General features: G+C 41.8%; 1 protein-coding gene across 5 annotated transcripts in view; it reads left to right on the forward strand.

Annotated features, from left to right (window-relative positions):
* Positions 1–22,296, forward strand: part of LOC126190053 (E3 ubiquitin-protein ligase Bre1) — a 262,588-nt gene that overhangs the window by 68,325 nt on the left and 171,967 nt on the right. For all 5 annotated transcript variants that reach the window (XM_049930989.1, XM_049930991.1, XM_049930992.1 and 2 more), the window contains exon 7: positions 17,070–17,195. In XM_049930989.1, the coding sequence (XP_049786946.1) occupies positions 17,070–17,195 (126 nt within the window). The remainder of the gene's footprint in view (positions 1–17,069; positions 17,196–22,296) is intronic.

A 22,296-nucleotide genomic window follows, 5' to 3' on the forward strand; every position in this document is an offset into this window, starting at 1 on the left:
GGAGTCGCCATTTTCACTTCATGTGACCACGCTGCACTCTGGAAACGATACTTGGCACTTGTGATGCGGGAATATAAATTTTTTGAAATGCTCCACAATGTGGGTCCTTGAAATCAGGGAGGTTTGAGTGGGGCACCCTGTATTCTGACCATTAACATTTGTTTCAACAAATGTTTTGTGGAATCAGAATGAGAAATACTCACTTGAAATTCGTTACAATTCTTCTTGCATAGACTCAGGATCATTGTACATTGTAGCGTCATTCTCAGTGTCAGTGTCAACAAAGTTCATGCAAAATTTTGTCATCAATAAAAAATTGTGAAGCCATGTATTTAATTTTTTTATGAACTGAATGAACAGCTACTTGATCGCATACAACTAATGTGATTTGCTGGCTGATTGAGAAACTCTTTTTTTGCAATCTGTCGGATGTTTTAGAAACTACAATGAAGAAACAGAACCAATTGTTTCTCTAGCATCCACCTTAATATCTATTTAGCCAAACTTCATGCAGCAAGGTGTTCAGTGCTAAAGAAGGTGGGCATGACCCATGGGCTAAAGCCATTGCATTAGTTTCCTGATTCCATTACCCCCCCCCCCCCCCCCCCCTCACACACACACACACACACACACACACACACACACACACACACACACACACACACAGATCAGATTACCACTGTCACAGAAAATTTTTATGTTGCCTTATAGCCTTCAATGACCACGCGTATAGCACACTAGCCTTCCAGGACCCAAATAGTTTGGTGATATTCCATTAGGTATCGGGATTTCAGCCAGATAATGTCAAAATCTTGCAACTATTTTACTCCCACTGAAAGAAATTCTGGTCTTGTTGACTAGCACCTCCAACCAATTGCCCAAAACCTAGCTTCCCACATCAAAAATACTAGCCATTTCCTTCACCAAATTTTCACCATTCCCACTCTTTTACCTCCTGGATCCCTACTTTTCACTGCTGATGCTACCTCCACATCCCTCATGCCCATGGCCTCGCCACTGTCGAACAGTACCTCTATGAACATCCCTCAGACTCCAAACCCACCACCTCATTCCTTTAACACCTTACCAACTTTATCGTAATCCACAACTACTTCTCAGTTGAAGGAAAGGTATACAAACAAATCCACAGCACAGTCATGGGCACCCATGTGGTACCTTTCTATACTGAACTGTTTTTGGACTATCTAGGGGAAGCCTTCCTAGCCTCCCAAGACTCTCAACCCCTAGTCTTGTTCAGTTTCATTGATGATATCTTCACGATATCTGCTCAGGGCCAAGACACCATACACACATTCCTTCACAACCTCAACACCTTCTCTCTTATCCTCTGCGCCTGGTCCTCCTCTACCCAGTACACCACCTTTCTAGATGTTGACCTCCACAAATCTGGTAGTTCCATCCAAATGTCTGTTCACATTAAACCCACTAGCCACCAACGGTACCTGCATTTCGACAACTGTTGTCCCATCCACAAAAAAAAAAAGAAAAATTACTCTCATACAGCTTAGCAGCCTTGTGGACAATGTATCTGTAATGATGGAACCCCTCAAACCTTGTCCAAAAACAGATTTCTCATACCATATCGTCATGCACTCTCAATCCTCCCACCACCCTCGAGAAGCAGCTAAAAAGGAGAGCCCTTCACCAGGGTTTTGATTATTTAACATCCTGCCCTAAAATGAGAAACATCATACCCAAGATCCTTCCTACCTCCCCTATAGTGGAGTCTTGTCGCCCACTCAACCTACACATCATCCTAGTCCAGCCACATGCCACTTCCACTCCACTCCCAATCCCTAGCCACTGGAATAATTTTCCTGTAGCAGGCCAAGGGGCAAGATGTACCCAATCCTTCCACCCAGCACATTCTACTCCAGTCCTGTCACGGACTTATCCTCTGCTATCAGAGGCCAGGCCACACTACATGATAAGCAGCCATGGTACATACTATCTCCCCAGCAAACACTTCACAGCTTTTTTTGCCAGTACAACTACCACCCAGATGCCCTCTGGGCTGAGTGGCCGCTGCCAAAGTGTTGCCAAGAACAAAGTTGACCACCCAGTGACACAAATGCAGCTGAGCACAACGGTTCAATTTCAGTTGCTGCTTCTCAACATATACGCAATACAACTGGGCTGTAATATGATTTTCTTGCAACAATTCATGGATACATGCCATGTTTACACTATGTGTTGATGCATCAGGATTGGCCAGGAGGGGAAAGCAGTTGGCACCTGTTGAGGTGAAGAATAAAACGTAGTTTAGACTGTATGAAGTTTTATTGCCATAAAGAAAGGCAGGCCTGGAGAAGCCGCCGAGACTGAATGGGCAGCCATCAAAGAGAGCAGGTGAGGAGGGCGTCTGATCGGTTTGGAAGCTGCCAGCAGAAGAGAGCGAACGGCGTGTCCGCTCAGGCAGCCGGCCGTGGTTCCACCCCCACTTGACCACCTCCAAGCCTCCCTGTTGGTCAGTCAGATAGTAAGACACGTGGTTCGGTAGTGTTACCATGTCACCAACATGTGAGTTTAGCTGCTGATGGTTCAACATGTGAGTTTCAGGGTGGTTCTATCCGGTTCTGGATAATTTGACTGAGACGCTGCAGCTTACCTCCAGGCAGAAGGCACTGACGAACACAAAGTGAAAAACTAAAAATCAAACTTTATACTAATAAATCCATTCAGTATCGGCCCTCACTGTACACCCTTCTCCCATCCGCAGGAGTGAGGCATGGGGGGAGATGGTAGATACTACTAAGGATCTCCTGCGAAGGATGGCCTTACATAATTTTAACAATACATCTTGATTATTCTTATTTTCGTGTTAGATTTGTGTTAAAAAATGACAATAATTATGTGATCAATGCTTGCTTAACAAAATTTGGATGACGACGGATGCTGCGGGGTGGTGTGGAACACTGCGAGTAGCACGCTGGTTCCGGCAATCAGCTGTTGGCGGTGGCAGCGGCGGAGGTCGCTGACTGGGGCAGGCAGCAGCACACTGTGACGCACTACAACTCCGCCGAAGCGTATAAGTGAGGGTTTTGGAAAGGGCGATGCACAAATCAGAAGGGGATGGGAGAAGGAGTTAACACTGGTGGAGCACTTCATAAGCATATTTTGTTGCTTACATCTAAAGGAGGGCCATGCCTTTCCTTTTGGGTAGATCTTACTTATTTCCTATTCTTTTCTACTCTCCACTATCTCTTAACTGACAACTACAGTATTGGGGCAGCAAGGAACACCCTTGCTCCTATTTCTTGCTTAAGCATGGTATTCCCCAGGAAGTTGCTGTTCGGGGACAGCAGGAGGGGGCAACCAAAGTCGCGCAAAAAGTCCTTTTCTATACTCTACTCATAGTGATAAATCAATAAAGATAATATCTAAAGGAGTAATACAGAACTAGGACAAGCAAGCAAACACCTCCTCAGCGGGGGTAGTGTTATCACAGGGTGAACTATTAAATAGTAAACTGCTGCCATTAAGTTGCTCGAAAGTATTTGTAACATGCGATAGTGGCTGTTACTTAAAACTTGTACAAAAAATGACCGATAGTTCACATGAAAATTAGAACTGAATATGGCAGACAAGGCAAAGAATAGGGAGGAAGTGGTAGCGTTCGGGGCTGTGACTGGCTTATCACAAAACAACAGCTGTGCCAGTCCGCGTGTTTGCACCATGCTGTGCTCATAGTAAGTGTTCTCTGGTAGTACAACATGCAATTTAAACGACTCCAAAACTTTATATCGATTGGAAACTCGCTGCATGGTAAAGTGAATCATGGCTAACGGTTTTGCTCTGACTTTGGGGTGACAGCATAAAACAGACCACTTAGCATCATCTACAACAACACACACAGGAACTCTTGCCTGTACACAAATCAACTTACGGGGGTAAAAAAAATCAATTCTTATTCATCATCAAAAAAACTTTGCTGCTCTCTGGGGGTTAACACCCGGAAGTCGTCATATCTTTTCTTATACACTTACAGGGTAAAGCAGATCAATTCTGTTTCACAGCTTTGTGCATTGAGTTAACCAATCAAGGAACTACCACTTAAGAAAAACAGAAAGCATGGACAGAAAAAGAATAAATAGTCGGGAAAGATTCCAAAGGATTGCAGGGGTAGACATTAGTAGCTACGGGGTAGTGAGGGGGGTATGGTCGTGCTTACTCATCATCTAGCTTGGAAAGGGTGCAACAATGAGGGGTTGCATTAATAAATGTCTGCATTCAATGCTTGGGTGGAATTCACTGTATGTAGGGGTTTCATAAGGGATTCGCTGAATCGGAAGCTTTAGTACTGGATGTTGGGGGTTTAGGAAGACAAGGGATTTTACCAATGAGAAAAATAATGTCGTGTTTAATGCGGAGTTTGTTCTGGGTATATTTGTGTACAGCAGTCCTTGATCACAACGTCAGGGTAGACCGACATATTGGCCATTTATGCCGAGCGGCCCACTCACGGCGAACCGGGAGGGCGCTCACGGTGAAAAATAAGGAATTGGGTATAATCGTGAACGAGTTCAGGTAACAAGTTTCAGTGTAAAAATTGATTCAGCAGAGATAACAGAGAAATTCCGACTGTAGTAGTCGTATTGGATTACAAAAGGCTTCCTTAGCCCTCCCCCCTGGGGGGAGGAAATGATGCACACACGAAAGAGATAGGGAGGCGATCGGTTTACGAAAGCGAAAATTGAAAGAATAAACCAATCAGCTGGGTGCTCTGCGGGCGCTAACCGCAGCGTGTAAGATACACGGCCCTGGAGGAGGATACTTGCCGCCTCATTTACGACACTGTGGCGAATCGGATGCATAAATTTTACATGGGGTGCGGTCTGGCGGCGTGACTTGCTCCTCGACCGTTTCCCGGCTGTCTCTGGGGTCTGGATGAATTGTCAGTGAATTGTTTTCTTCTCCTGGCTGTATGAGGGGCCCACGTTTCCTGAGTTCTGCTTGCAGTTTTTACTCATGTGCTCTATGATTCCGCACCATAATAGCACTGCGCGTCAGCATGGCCTGTCTTTCGGCAGCGTTGGCATGGCTGCTCGTATTTAAGAATTGGACACGGCTGGTCGTCTGGACGCTCCGAACTGGCAATAAAATGTGCTACCTCTTCTCGCATCATCGCGAGTCGTGTTGCATCATGCAGCGAGGCGGGTGATGCTATTTTGACCTCCCCTCCGAAATATGGGTTGATTCCACATATAAATACGTCAATCGAGTGGACTTTGGCCTGCTCAATTAACACTTCATTACGGAGGGGATCTGAACCCAGCGTGTAAGTACGGCAAGCCGCAGCATGGATTCGGTCAGTGAATGTTTCTAAATCCTCCTCTTGCTTCTGGTGGAGGGTGGACAACATTTCCCTGTAATAGCGGGTGTCAAGTCTGTCCGAATATCTTTCTTTCAACCCAGCTTCTAATGTGGCGAAAGAGGTGGTGTCCCTAAGGGTGTGCACTGATTCAATATAGGTACAGGAGTCACCTGACAATTTAAGGCAGAGTACAATTAACAGGAAATCATCTGGCCAAGTGCAAAAGCGGCCTACATCTTGGACAGTTTGCAGGAAGAAGTTTATTTGCTCATTGGGTTTCCCGGAAAATGTCAGGACAAAGTTAACTGCAGGGAAACTGTTAGCCAAGGTGGCAATGTGCTGCTGGGGTATTATGCTACTGGAGGTGCTTGCAGCCATCATTTGCGGCGTAGCAGGCTGTGTTTCTGGCGCACGTAAACTGGCAGACTGGGTTTGAGCCAATTTTTGGCATTCTTCCATTAATTCTATCTTCCATAATAGTAATTTGTCAATTTCTGCTTGGAGGGCAGCTACAGGGTCTGGTTTTGCCGTAGGTAGGGAGTTATCTTCACCAGTGGCGGTACTATGGGTTTGAGGCTTGGTTACAATGTTAAGGCACATAGTGCTCGCTGAAGACTTTTACAATCGGAGCACAGAAAGAAAAGAGAGGGCCTATATTGGACAGGATGACGGCGTAGCTGACAGCATGGAGGCAGCGGCGTAGAAAAATAAAACGGTGGACTTACAGAATCTGTGGCAGTGGTGCGTTGAGTGACGGTGGCTAGAAACGGCGGCGAAGGTGATTTCAGCGTTGTTGATGGCTGGGTGCCGTGTCTCAGCTAGCCGGCCAGAACATGCTCATTTCCTTGATGGTGGTGCGCAGCCAGAACATGCCACTGTGCTACATCGGGGTGGCACGGAGGGCGGCTAACCGCGGCATGACGTAGCACCGGACTGCCTGGAGGCAGCGGCGTGGCTGGCTGTCTGGCGCAACGAAGCTCTTGGCCATGCAAGTGGCCTGGTGTTCACTGCGGCAGCTGTTTGGAAAGAACACCGAAGTGGCAGGAGGCTGCATGGCACAGTGCGTGCGCGTGTTATTGCACATTGCATCTGACGCATCAAGTGCGAAGTACCTCTGGCAGCTTCATTGGGTATGGCAGTTAGATCAGTAAGACGCACCTAACGGTGAGCCATCCAACTCCTGACACGTTGTTAATGCATCAGGATTTCCCAGGAGGGGAAAGCAGTAGGCACCTGTTTACCATAGATTATGGTCCTGTGACATATGTAGTACAATCACCCATTGTTTGCGCAGTTGTGCCGTGTAAGCTGGATTGTGTAGTGTACCAGCGACGGATCGGTTAGCTGTGTAGTGTATGGTGTTAATTGTGTTCATACAAGTGCTGCTAATAATGCCATATGTCTACAGTAATGAGGAATACACAGATATGGTGTATGGCTTCTGTGACGGTAGTGCTACTGCAAGAGAAGAATACCACAGGCACTTTCTGACTCAACAGTTACCTGATCGCAGGATGTTTACCAAAGTGTTTATCACTTTGTGTGAAACAGGCTCTCTTCCAAGTAGACATTTTTCGTTCGAGTGTGCATGTTCACCAACTTTGTAAGAACAGGGAGAAATTATTGCAAGTGTTTAGCGAAGTCCCAGTACAAGCATACGAAGGATGTCCCTGTCTATGAATGTCCCACACACACATGTATGGGAAACATTACGTGCGAAAACCTGTATCCATTTCACATACAGCGAGTCCAAAATCTCCATGTTGGCAACAATGCCCAATGACTTCAATTCTGTCTCTGGGTAATTTAAAATAATTGTTTGCTTCCATACATAGCATTCACTGATGAAGCCCCATTTACTTGACATGGAATGAACAACACACGCAATAATCATCAATGATCTCGGGGAAAATACACACACTTCAGTGGATAGCAATTCCCAAGTTCGGTTTGCCATAATGTTTGGTGTGGCTAGATTGGTAACCTTTTGATTGGTCCCTTTATTATCAATCAGCGATTGACGGGAGAGATGTACCTGAATTTTTTGGAAAATTCATTTGTGCAACTATTGGAAGACGGTCCTTTAGCCAAGCGAACTGGAATGTACTTTCAACGTGACAGTGCCCCTCCATGTGTTACCTTATGTGTGAGGGATCATATCAACCGTACCTACCCTAAGTGCTGGATTCGTCGTGGTGGTGCTATTAACTGGCCTCCAAGATCAGCTGACCTTACACCTTTAGATTTCTGTTTGTGATGTTGGATGAAATCAGAGGTGCACAAAGTGTAGTTAAATACACAAGATAAACTGCTTCATCGTATCTTCATATGGATGCTGCTGAATTGATTAGGAACCAATCACAGGCAATTGAACAAGCAACACAACATGTTATTGCTAGAGCCCAAAAGTGCATTGACGTTCATGGTGGGATATTTGAACCTGTCCTGTGAGCTGTATAACATCTGTACGATAAGTGTTAAAGTCGTTTGTAAAAGACATGGTACGTCTTTTTCAACTGATTACATGTAACATGCATGTTGTAACGCATTATGTTCTAAATGCAAAGTAAATAAACATTATGTAAAAATGTGTAACATAACTATACTTCTCTGTAACATTGTTTTCAAGAAAATCGCGTTACAGTCCAGTTGTATTGCGTGTACATTCACATTGTGCACATCAGTTTTGCAGAACTAAAGTTCCTTTCAATACCCTTACCTCCCGAACGAAGCATTTGCGGACCCATGTTTGTATAACATTTTTTTGTTCGGGATCACTTATTCCATCACTGTGTAAAATGTTGACCTTTCCTCCCCAAACACCCTGTATAATTAAGTTCTGTGACATATGTGTTGAATAGTAACGGAGTTAGTATATATTACTGAAGCTAGCCTTCAGAAGTAGTTGGTGGTCTAAAAACTATAACTGTGTCTAATAGACTAAACCTCTTAGGTATTAATGTCATCAGTCTTGTATATAAGCTGTTTAGGATGCATTTTTCTGTGCCATGTACTGTGCTTATATTGTGAATGGTCACCTTTTGTATTGACTTTTAATTTCAGTTAAATAATGATTTGCTTCAGTTTTGTAAAAAGCAGTTCTTTTTTTCTTATCAGTTGAAAACAATTTTTATTTATTAATATGAGGATATTTAATGTGCCAGTTATATGCTAACTGGAAGGGCAAACTCTTTCAAAACAAAATTAGGAATGTAGGATTGTAAGAAACATCATTGAATCATTCGTTCTTCTTGTCCTCTCTTTGTTAATGGTTTTCTGAGTGTGAGTCCTCCGTGACATGGAACCAAGTGCAATTCTTGTTACTCATCCCTTGGTTTGTGGCTTATTGTGTCTCCAACATCCAAGACCTACTGGAACATATCGTACAAACCACAGTACCAATCTCTAAACAAAGTACATATTCTTTTACCCCAATTTTTTTTGTAACCTTTGTCCTACAGATTCCAGTTAGCTTCACTTTATTATATGAAGTAATAGTTCCAACACGCTGACATATTTTACTCCATCCTCCCTCCCTCCCTCCCTCCCTCCCTTCCTTTACTATCCCAATGTATTTTGCAACGATGCATTATTGTTCCCAAGTGCTGACAGTATGTTTTTGCTCTATATAGTGCCTCAGATTACCTTTAGCTTTATGGAATCCAAATTGCATATTTGAAAGTAGCTCATTACTTAAGAAGACTTCTTAAATTTTTGTTCAATCTCTCTTTTTGACTAATTTGCTTGGACATTGCAGCAATATTATCATTCAGTATGTCTGAATATTCTTATTCAGTGTTTCAAAGATATAATCTATGCTGTTAACATATGAAAACCATTTCAATAACTTATCAGCAGTCATAAAAAGTTTGACTATGAAGGGCAGTCAAATGAAAACAGAACACCTACTACAATGGGACCATGGAATAGTTCCATTCAAAAGTAATCACCAAACCCATTAAGACATTTCTCCAACTGGAAGACAAGACAATCAATTTCTGTTTCATAGAACACAGTTGGATGTTGAGAGCTCCACAACTGCAACCACTCTTGCACTTCCTCATCTGACTGAAATCAGTATCCACACACCTTCTTTCAGGACGCCATAGATGTGAAAACTACACAATGAAAGGTCCAGGCCATATGGGGGATGTTGCAGTGTTTCCCAACCAAATTGCCGAAGCATAGCCTTTGTCTTATTGGCAGTGTGGAGGCAGCCGTTATCATGCAACAGGATGACTCTGTCCGATAGCATTCAGACACCTCAAGAGCAGACGGCAAAGCCAGCAATGGAAACATACCACATTTCCTCCACCAAAGAAATCCTTAGCTGTTGTCACAACCTCCTCCTTGAACAGCAGTGACCCTCTGCTCACAGAATTCCTTGAATGTAAAACAACAATCAAAGTGCAGAAACTGCGATGTGCCATAAAGTCCAAATGCCCAGGAATGCTGTTGTACCGGAATCATCCTGTTGCACGACAATGCCTGCTCCCTACACTGCCAACCGAATGAAAGCTACACTTCACCAACTTGGTTGGGAAACACTGCAGCATCGTCTTTAGAGCTTGGATCTTTCATTGTGTGATTTTCACATCTTTAGCAACCTGAAGAAACGCGTGTGGACGTAGGTTTCAGTCAGATGAGGAAGTGCACAAGTGGGTGCGGTTGTGGAGCTATCAGCAGCCAACTGCATTCTGTGACACATCGTCTTGTTTCCTAGTGGGAAAAATGTCCTAATAAGTGTGGTGATCACTTTTCAATGGAACCATTTCATGATCCAGTTGTGGCGGGTGTTGGGTTTTCATTTGACTACCCTTCTACTAACAAAATTCAGTTTAAGAGGAGCCTAGATATTTATTGGTGGCCAACTCTTTCTACGCCATTGACAAATTTCATAGTGAGAGTGATTGATGTTTTAATATTGGACATAAAGATCGCACTAGTGGTGGCCATCCAAAGTTGTTTTCTGTCTGCGTACAACGTTGCATAGAGTTTGTGTTGCTAGGAGAAGAGTGTGTGTGGGTTTTCCTCTTCCAATTGTTGGTTTCCAAAGCGTTCCAATTGCCAACCTTATTTTCGCACACAGTTATTTGCTTACTGTTGCTTTTTCTCTCTGTTTGCCATTGTGGCTTTGTATGCTTTTGGTGATTCTTGGCTTTCATATTTTGGACTACTCTGTCTGTCCTTATGTATTTGTGTACTGTTTTTGCCGTTGATCACTTGGTTCTTACAGCCATTCGCTGTTTCTTGGAAACTGCCTCGTGGCACTTTCACACCTGGGTAGTGCATTACTTAAGTGCTACTAGGCTGATTCATGCATGTAAATATGCTCATATCGATGGATAAAAAGTTTCTGGAGTTTTCTTTGTAAGGCCGAGAACACTTTGAAGAGGAACTTTGCTCAGGGAGATCTTCAACTTCAAAAACCAATGAAAATGTAGAAAGTGTGCATTCTCTTATGAGGTCAGGCTGACATTGAACAATAAGGATGATGGGCGACCAGTTAAAGACTTTCACTGTACATCAAATTTTGACCGAAGATTTGCACATTACAGAAAAGAGGATGCTGCATCATGACACACCCCATATCACACGGCCACATCCATCACAGAATTTTTGACCTCAAAAGGCATGCCTGTTGCTCCACAGCCCCCCTATTCACCTGATCTGAGGTGTTGTGACTTCTTTATTTCCCCAGAATTGAAAAAGTCTTTAAAGAATGTCATTTTGGGACTCTGGAGAATATTTAAAAGGCTGTGACTAACATGTTAAATGCCTTACGAATTGAAGCATTTCAGCAGTGCTACTGAGACTGGGAATAGCAACTCCGCTGGAATGTAGCTGCTGAAGGGAACTACTTTGAAGGGGCAATATTGTTGTTTGAAAAAATGAAAGCTTTGTTAGAGAAAAAAATAAGTCTCATTACTTTTATCACACACATTGTAATAGGAAAAAAAAATTACTTACTTCACAGGTGACAGTTCAGCTTTTGAATTTCTTTGCACCACAAAATTCACATACCTTGTCTATTTTTCAGTGATAACACTTACATGTTTGTTGCATTTATTGATGGATTAATAACTAAAAACCTAATTTTACAAGATGTAATTTTTTATAGGTTCTACATCTACATCTACATTTATACTCCGCAAGCCACCCAACGGTGTGTGGCGGGGGCACTTCACGTGCCACTGTCATTATCTCCCTTTCCTGTTCCAGTCGCGTATGGTTCGCGGGAAGAACGACTGTCTGAAAGCCTCTGTGCGCGCTCTAATCTCTCTAATTTTACATTCGTGATCTCCTCGGGAGGTATAAGTAGGGGGAAGCAATATATTCGATACCTCTTCCAGAAACGCACCCTCTCGAAACCTGGCGAGTAAGCTACACCGCGATGCAGAGCGCCTCTCTTGCAGAGTCTGCCACTTGAGTTTATTAAACATCTCCGTAACACTATCACGGTTACCAAATAACCCTGTGACGAAATGCGCCGCTCTTCTTTGGATCTTCTCTATCTCCTCCGTCAACCCGATCTGGTACGGATCCCACACTGATGAGCAATACTCAAGTATAGGTCGAACGAGTGTTTTGTAAGCCACCTCCTTTGTTGATGGACTACATTTTCTAAGGACTCTCCCAATGAATCTCAACCTGGTACCTGCCTTACCAACAATTAATTTTATATGATCATTCCACTTCAAATCGTTCCGCACACATACTCCCAGATATTTTACAGAAGTAACTGCTACCAGTGTTTGTTCCGCTATCATATAATCATACAATAAAGGATCCTTCTTTCTATGTATTCGCAATACATTACATTTGTCTATGTTAAGGGTCAGTTGCCACTCCCTGCACCAAGTGCCTATCCGCTGCAGATCTTCCTGCATTTCGCTACAATTTTCTAATGCTGCAACTTCTCTGTATACTACAGCATCATCTGCGAAAAGCCGCATGGAACTTCCGACACTATCTAGGTTCTGTCTTAAAGGGCATTTATACTCATGTCTTGTTGTTCTTATAGTGTTTGCTGTTCAGTTATCATGTAAAAGTTTTGTTATCCTTCTTCTTTTCTTATTTTAAGTTTTTTCACCTGTTTCTTTACATCTTTTTTAGAATTTCATTGCTTGATTTTATTCCCTAACATTTTCACATGTTACGTCACCTTGGTTTGCTCTCATTGATGGTGTGGCCATTACGAAATAATTGTCTTTCTCGTTCTTCTTGTTAGATTTTATGATACTATTGCAATTGGTTGTATTACGAAAGACAACATTAGTAACAATCAGTACTGTTCTAACATATCATGTAACACCATGTTGCTAATTCCTAGTGCTCATTATTGTATTTACCCAATTATAAGAAAAGGTTTTTTTCCCAAATTTGTCATTCGAAAAATGCTGGGTAGTCTTATGTTCTCGGATTAAACTATTGGTGCTGAGGTAAACATTTTTACATTGTTTAATAGATTAATATAGGGGTGTCTTAGTTTACAAATGAAGCTTTGGCTGCTGAAATTTTGTACAAATTTATTTCAAAGAATTCTGAAGGGCAGGGCTTAACAAACAATGCTTTTGTTTGAACAGGCTTGAGATTTTCCGATATCTTGAAGCACTTGATACAGTATTGACCTTGCTGGAACAATGACATGACATTTGACTTTGGGGTGCTAGTGCAAGGGACATGCAAGAAATTATGAACTAACCACAACAACCACCTGATGCTCTGCTTAAAAAATAGACAATTTTGTGAGACACAGTAGAAAATAGCACTAAATTCTGTCAACTTATAAACTTTCGTTGTTTTTGAACTAGTTTGCAGAAAATGTTCTGCTAAATTTATGGATACTATGTTAACAAATTTTTGCTGGTTTTTAAGTAAAGGTAACTTTCAAAGGCGAAAATATTGTCCTTCAAAAACCCTTACTTGATTCTGAACCCAAGTCACTATTTTATTTGGTTATGAGAAACTGTAATGATTGTTACTGTTAACATAGTGGAATACTGGGGAAAAACGCCATCAGCTTTAGAACAAGACGGTGACATTCAGATGAAACGAGATAGAGAATTAGTCCAGAATTGAATATCTAACAAATGAAATAAATTGCACTAGCCTACTGCAGTCGTTATCCCAAGAATGAATTGCAGAGGAAAGGCACGTTGTTAAGGTAGCACCAACAGATGCTACTAGACCCCTGGATGAGTGAAAGTTTGAGAATTGTACTGAATCGTGATTGCGATCTTTTATTTATGTACTAGTTGCTACTGTCATGTATGATCTGCACTCTAAAATATATTGCTTTTCTGTGTTTCACTATTGCTCAAGCACAGCACTACAGAAGGGTTAGAGAGGGAATGGTGACATCATCTTGGCCGAGAAGTACGAAGAGTGGGGGGGGAGGGGAGTGGTGTGTGGGCAGCAGATTTAATTGTGCTGCCAACCACGGAAATCTATACTGCGTACTTCGGCTTTTTATGAACATCTGTATTTAAGCTTCAGTTTGCCTGTATCCATTTGTACTGTGAATCAAACAGATCTTAAAATTTGACAAATAGTCAACAATAGCATACATTTCTGCAGGAGATGCTAAAAGTCCAGATTGGGTCCAGTGGCGTACCTGCAAACGTCAGTAGCAATGTTGTTGACACTCACTGTAAGGTTTGATGGGAACAATAGGGAGTATGTTAGGTGCTGGTTCTACACAGCCAATGAGAGAGCAGTGGGCAGCCAATGTGTTTAGATCAAAGAACATTGTAACATTCTCTCATCATTCTAGAAGCAAAATCTGCTGTGCGTTCAGAAAAAAAAGTTGTGTTGTCAGGTCACACCATAACTGTAACCTCAGAAATGGCAACACACTCGCAAGAAGTAGCCAAATATTAGTGACAGTGGAGATGCAAGTTTCACAGCTGTCTTGTTAGGCTGATGTCAGTGATGATTAAAAATAGTGATATCACAGCCTAAAGGAACAAAAAAGGCAGTGAAGATAATGTAAACCATTTCTTTTTGCTTATTTTATTTCTCCTTATATTCTAGGAATGTAGACAGTAAGTAATGGCATTAAGTTTAGATTAGATGCATTGTTAACTTTTTAGGTGGGTACCTTACATCAATAAAAAATTGTAATTATGATCAGTCATATGTTAAAAAATTAATTTTTCTCAAGGCGACTTAAAGAAAAGGGGGTCGTCTTATATTCGGATCATCTTATTCTTGGGTAAATATGGTATGTTGCTATTGCCATGCATTGCGTAATGTTTTCTAACTCTTTGCTGCCATCAAATGAGAATGGAGTCATCTGATTTTGATGTGTAAGTGATTACCTACATTTTTTCCCTGCTAAAGTTTATCCTTGATCCTCACCTATTAGTTGTGTTTGATTGATTCTGCAAAGATGGCTTTCTTGGATCTGGGAAAAAAGTAATTTTTATTTAAGCGCAACACAATGAAATTAACATTATGAATATCATTATATTACATTGTTAATATTCGTTAAAAATAAGCTACAACATTCCGAAAGTTTATGTGAAAAAGATCTTCTATGTAGTATAAATAGTTGCCCAACAGCAAGTTACTTAATTCACTCTTAAACTCCACCACATTTCCCATGGAGCGTTTCATGTGCTCTGACATGTTATTGAATATACAGGGTGTTACAAAAAGGTACGGCCAAACTTTCAGGAAACATTCCTCACACACAAATAAAGAAAAGATGTTATGTGGACATGTGTCCGGAAACACTTAATTTCCATGTTAGAGCTCATTTTAGTTTCGTCAGTATGTACTGTACTTCCTCGATTCACCACCAGTTGGCCCAATTCAAGGAAGGTAATGTTGACTTCGGTGCTTGTGTAAACATGCGACTCATTGCTCTACAGTACTAGCATGAAGCACATCAGTACGTAGCATCAACAGGTTAGTGTTCATCACGAACATGGTTTTGCAGTCAGTGCAATGTTTACTAATGTGGAGTTGGCAGATGCCCATTTGATGTATGGATTAGCACGGGGCAATAGCCGTGGCGCGGTATGTTTGTATCAGGACAGATTTCCAGAACGAAGGTGTCCCGACAGGAAGACATTCGAAGCAATTGATCGGCGTCTTAGGGAGCACGAAACATTCCAGCCTATGACTCGCGACTGGGGAAGACATAGAACGACGAAGACACCTGCAATGGACGAGGCAATTCTTCGTGCAGTTGACGATAACCCTAATGTCAGCGTCAGAGAAGTTGCTGCTGTACAAGGTAACGTTGACCACGTCACTGTATGGAGAGTGCAACGGGAGAACCAGTTGTTTCCGTACCATGTACAGCGTGCGCAGGCACTATCAGCAGCTGATTGGCCTCCACAGGTACACTTCTGCGAATGGTTCATCCAACAATGTGTTGATCCTCATTTCAGTGCAAATGTTCTCTTTACGGATGAGGCTTCATTCTGACGTGATCAAATTGTAAATTTTCACAATCAACATGTGTGGACTGACGAGAATCCACACACAATTGTGCAATCACGTCAACACAGATTTTCTGTGAATGTTTGGGCAGGCATTGTTGGTGATGTCTTGATTGGGCCCCATGTTCTTCCACCTACACTCGATGGTGCACGTTATGATTTCATACGGGATACTCTACCTGTGCTGCTAGAACATGTGCCTTTACAAGTACAACACAACATGTGGCTCATGCACGATGGAGCTCCTGCACATTTCAGTTGAAGTGTTCGTACACTTCTCAACAACAGATTCGGTGACAGACGGATTGGTAGAGGCGGACCAATTCTATGGCCTCCACGCTCTCCTGACCTCAACCTCTTGACTTTCATTTATGGGATCATTTGAAAGCTCCTGTCTACGCAACCCCGGTACCAAATGTAGAGACTCTTCGTGCTCGTATTGTGGACGGCTGTGATACAATACGCCATTTTCCAGGGCTGCATCAGCACATCAGGGATTCCATGCGACAGAGGGTGGGTGCATGTATTCTCGCTAATGGAGGACATTTTGAACATTTCCTGTAACAAAGTGTTTGAAGTCACACTGGTACGTTCTGTTGCTGTGTGTTTCCATTCCATGATTAATGTGATTTGAAGAGCAGTAATAAAATGAGCTCTTACATGGAAAGTAAGCGTTTCTGGACACATGTCCACAAAACATATTTTCTTTCTTTGTGTGTGAGGAATGTTTCCTGAAAGTTTGGCCGTACCTTTTTGTAACACCCTGTATATGTACCCTTGAAATTGACTCCTTTTCTGCTTTTACCCTACACCTTGAAGGCTTTGTTGAGGTTTATGTTTCATGTATTCTTAAAAGGTATGCCATTAAATGTTATGCCATTAAATGTTATTCTTTTGACGCTGTTGGTTGAATCTTAATATGTTGTAAGCATAACATAATTTTTAGTGTATCATAAGTAACCAGGACATTAATTTTATATTTTCCTATATATTTTTTGTTTCATTTTAAGTTAGTTGTATGTAATTTCATTTCGTACAATCGGATAATCGCTAATGATGAAACAGTTATTATTTCGAGTAAAAAAGATGGACAAATCTGCCGAAGAAAATGGCTTCTTTCAAGAAAATTGAAAAAGACTAACTTTAATATGCATGCTGGAAAATAAGTTCAAAGTTTTTTTATTTCTATAGCTTGTGCCACATCATTCCCTCCCCCATCTTCCCCTTCTTTCACTATTTCTGTAGTCTACACTATAAATTCTTATTGAAATAATTTTCAGCTAGAAGACCTCCAGAAAGAGGTGGAGGAACAGCGGGAACTAGCGAACAATAGGTTACAAGAATTAGACAAACTGCATCAGCAACATAGAGAGGCGCTTAAAGAAGTTGAAAAGCTGAAGATGGATGTAAGTACTTACCAATTTTCCTAAGTCTTCATCCACTGTTTAAACATCATCTTTCAGAACACTGAGCACACTAAAGTGTTATGTACCATTTTCCATAGATGACATAAGTTAAAAAAAAAAAACTAACTCATTTATACGAATACTGCAATTCTTTTCTTTTTCTAGCATAATATATGTTTTACAAGATGCACTCAAGTGACAAATGCAGAAAAAATCTTCCAAGATTCACAACCAAAATGTCGATTACTTTTTATTTATTTATTTATTTTCAGTCTTTGTTTGTGGCATTTGCATCAAATAATAAATTCTGCCAAGTAAAGTTTGACATTGTTGACCCTTTCACTGTGCTCTTTATTGCACAAATAAGCAGCTGGTGGCAGGCTATGGTTGACACCTGCCTCATTGCTTATGAATGGAATTTTGCAGGCCTAGGATAGATTGCTACCCACCATGCAGTGGAGATGAGTTGCAGGCAGGTACAACAAAAAGATACTGAACAATTAAGCTTTCGGCCAAAAAGGCCTCCTTCTGAATTAGTCAAAATACACTATGTGTTCAAAAGTATCCAGATACCCTCAAAAACATAAGTTTTCATATTAGGTGCATTGTGCTGCCATCCACTGCCAGATACTCATATCAGTGACCCCAGTAGTCATTAGACATTATGTGAGAGCGGAATGGGGCACTCCACGGAACTCTTGCACTTCGAACATGGTCAGATGATTGGGTGTCACTTGTATCATTTGTCTGTATGCAAGATTTCCACACTCCTAAACATCCCTAGGTCCACTGTTTCTGATGTGATAGTGAAGTGGAAACGTGAAGGGACACATACAGCACAAAAGCATACAGGCTGACCTCGTCTGTTGACTGACAGAGACCATTGACAGTTGAAGAGGGGTTGTAATGTGTAATAGGCAGACATCTATCCAGACCATCACAGAGGAAGTTCAAACTGCATCAGGATCCACTGCAAGTACTATGAAAGTTAGGCGGGAGGTGAGAAAACTTGGATTTCATGGTCGAGCGGCTGCTCATAAGCCACACATCACGCTGGAAAATGCCAAACGACGCCTCGCTTGGTGCAAGGAGTGTAAACATTGAATGATTGAACAGTGGAAAAATGTTGTGTGGAGTGACGAATCACTGTACACTATGTGGCAATCTGATGACAGGGTTTGGGTGCAGCAAATGCCCAGTGAACATCAACTACCAGCTTGTGTAGTGCCAACAGTAAAATTTGGAGGCGGTGGTGTTATGGTGTGGTTGTGTTTTTCGCCGAGGGCCCTTACACCTCTTGTTTTGTGTGGCACTATCACAGCACAGGCCTACATTGATGTTTTAAACAACTTCTTGCTTCCCACTGTTGAAGAGCAATTTGGGGATGGTGATTGCATCTTTCAACATAGTCGAGCACCTGTCAGTAATGGACTGGCCTGCACAGAGCCCTGGCCTGAATCCTATAGGACACTTTTGGGACGTTTTGGAATGCCATCTTCGTGACAGGCCTCACCGACCGACATAGATACCTCTCCTCAGTGTGGCACGCTGTGAAGAATAGGCTGCCATTCCCGAAAAAATCTTCCAGCACCTGATTGAACATAGGCCTGTGAGAGTGGAAGCTGTCATCGAGGCTAAGGGTGGATCAACACCATATTGAAGTCCAGCATTACCAGTGGAGGGCCATGAACTTGTAAGTCATTTTCAGCCAGGTGTCTGGATACTTCCGATCATGTAGTAGACATACACACATTCACACAAATGCATCTCATGTACACAAGGCCACTGCTTCTCGCTGCCAAGGTGAGAATGCCACAGACAGTAGTCATGTGTGGGAGGTGCATTTGTGTGTGTGTGTGTGTGTGTGTGTGTGTGTGTGTTTTTTGCGTGATTCAGGAGGCAGCCCTTTGGCTGAAAGCTTACTTGTTCAGTGTCTTTTTGTAGTGCCCGTCTGTGACTCAACATCTCCACTGTATGGTGAGCATCATTATATCCTTTTCATAATACTTTTAAAATAATTTTTTATTTATTTTTATATTCTGGGGAAGGGTGTTACTGGTGGGACCAATGTATACACAGTTTTCTTGAACAAATTTCTCAGAAATTAGTTTTGTATTGTTCAATTCAGAGCATGGTATTGCACATAGTCAAGCACCACGCTCTTCACAATAAGCATGCATTTTTTCCTTACTTTTTTCCTGTTCTTTTGGCTGCAACACAGTTTTTGTGTTGGCACATACTTGTTCTCAGTGTTTCAAAAAATTGCCCAGCAAACTTGTTGGGACTGATACTTGGCAAGGTTGTCCAGCTTTTCTATGCTGGGAGAATGAATTGATGTGTACACAGTATTATTCTAGCAAATTTCCAATGAGAGTAATTTGAAAGTCAAGTCTCCGAAACTTAACACCAATTTCTCATACAATAGGTACGAATTAAGAGCTGCTATATCCATGAAATGGCAAAATTGTTTCATATAATATTTTCAAAAATGTTTACTTGTGACTGAATGAATTGTCATCTAAATCAACACAACCCATTCTGTCACTATATTTCAGTATTACTTCAGGTTTTGTTTTCACTTTGTTATTTTATTTATTTCCTTGGTTTGCTGTAGTTCGTCATTGCAAGCAATGGAAAGGGTCTACACATCTTCCGTAACTCACCATTGCGTGCCATCAGTTTCCCTTTATGAAAGGTCTTAACATTGCCTTTCTCGACTTTTGCTTCCAACAAAGCTGCTGGCATTTCCATCCTGTTAATCATAACAGTTCTAATGTGGTCAGTGCTTCTTAGAATGAGAAAATCAAACAGCTGAGTAAGTTTTAAAACCTGTTGTTGTTGTTGTTGTTATGGTCTTCAGTCCTGAGACTGGTTTGATGCAGCTCTCCATACTACTCTATCCTGTGCAAGCTGCTTCATCTCTCAGTACTTACTGCAATCTACATCCTTCTGAATCTGCTTATTGTATTCATCTCTTGGTCTCCCTCTACGATTTTTACCTTCCGCGCTGCCCTCCAATGCTAAATTGGTGATCCCTTGATGCCTCAGAACATGTCCTACCAACCAGTCCCTTCTTCTAGTCAAGTTGTGCCACAAACTCCTCTTCTCCCCAATTCTATTCAATACCTTCCCATTAGTTATGTGATCTACCCATCTAATCTTCAGCATTCTTCTGTAGCACCACATTTCGAAAGTTTCCATTCTCTTCTTGTCTAAACTATTTACTGTCCATGTTTCACTTCCATACATGGCTCCTTTACTACTTTAAGTGTCTCATTTCCTAATCTAATTCCCTGAGCATCATCATCATTATTTAAGACTGATTAAGCCTTTCAGCATTCCGTCTGGAGCATAGTCCCCCTTATAAAATTCCTCCATGATCCCCTATTCAGTGCTTACATTGGTGCCTCTTCTGCCCTTAAGCCTATTACTTCAAAATCATTCTTAACCAAATCCAGGTACCTTCTCCTTGGTCTACCCCAACTCCTCCTACCCTCTACTGCTGAACCCATGAGTCTCTTGGGTAATCTTGCTTCTCCCATGCGTGTGACATGACCCCACCATGTAAGCCTGTTCGCCCTGACTGCTACATCTATAGAGTTCATTCCCTGTTTTTCTTTGATTTCCTCATTGTGGACACCCTCCTGCCATTGTTCCCATCTACTAGTGGCTGCAATCATCGTAGCTACTTTCATATCCTCAACCTTATTGATAAGGTAACCTGAATCCGCCCAGCTTTCGCTCCCATACAACAAAGTTGGTCGAAAGATTGAATGGTGCACAGATAACTTAGTTTTGGTACTGACTTCCTTGTTGCAGAAGAGAGTAGATCGTACCTGAGCGCTCACTGCATTAGCTTTGCTACACCTCGCTTCCAGTTCTTTCACTATGTTGCCATCCTGTGAGAATATGCATTATAAGTACTTGAAACCGTCCACCTATTATAACTTTGTTCCTCCTATTTCGTACTCAATCTGTTTCTATCTCTTTCCCACTGACATTACTTTCGTTTTGGAGATGCTATTCTTCATACCATAGTCCTTACATTTCTGATCTAGCTCTGAAATATTACTTTGCAAACTTTCAATCGAATCTGCCACCACAACTAAGTCATCCGCATATGCGAGACTGCTTATTTTGTGTTCACATATCTTAATCTCACCCAGCCAGTCTATTGTTTTCCACGTATGATCCATAAATAATATGAACAACAGTGGAGATAGGTTGCAGCCTTGTCTTACCCCTGAAACTACTCTGAACCATGAACTCAGTTTACCGTCAACTCTAACTGCTGCCTGACTATCTATGTAAAGACCTTTAATTGCTTGCAAAAGTTTACCTCCTATTCCATAATCTCATAGAACAGACAATAACTTCCTCCGAGGAACCCAGTCAGATGCCTTTTCTAGATCTATAAAGCATAGATACAATTCCCTGTTCCACTCATAACACTTCTCCATTATTTGGCGTAAGCTAAAGATCTGGTCCTGACAACCTCTAAGAGGCCTAAACTCACACTGATTTTCATCCAGTTTTTCCTCGACTAATACTCGCACTTTCCTTTCAACAATACCTGAGAAGATTTTACCCACAACGCTGATTAAAGAGATACCTCTGTAGTTGTTACAATCTTTTCTGTTTCCATATTTAAAGGTTGGTGTGATTACTGCTTTCGTCCAGGCTGATGGAACCTGTCCCAACTCCCACGCCATTTCAATAATCCTGTGTAGGCATTTAAGGCTTGACATTCCACAGGATTTGATGAGTTCTGACTTAATTTCATCCACCCCAGCTGCTTTATTGCACTGCAATCTATTGACCATTTTCTCCACTTCCTCAAATGTGATCCTATTTCCATCATCATTCCTATCCCATTGTACATGAAATCTGAAACATTACTGATAGTATTTTCACCTGCATTGAGCAACTCTTCAAAATATTCCCTCCATCTGCCCAAGGCATCAACAGGATTCACTAGCAGTTTTCCTGACCTGTCCAAAATACTTGTCATTTCCTTCTTACCTCCCTTTCAAAGACTGCTAATTACACTCCAGAATGGTTTTCCAGCAGCTTGACCCAAAGTCTCCAACCTGTTTCCAAA

This window comes from Schistocerca cancellata, chromosome 1, assembly GCF_023864275.1.
Source record: "Schistocerca cancellata isolate TAMUIC-IGC-003103 chromosome 1, iqSchCanc2.1, whole genome shotgun sequence".
In the NCBI taxonomy this organism is placed as follows: Eukaryota; Metazoa; Arthropoda; class Insecta; order Orthoptera; family Acrididae; genus Schistocerca; species Schistocerca cancellata.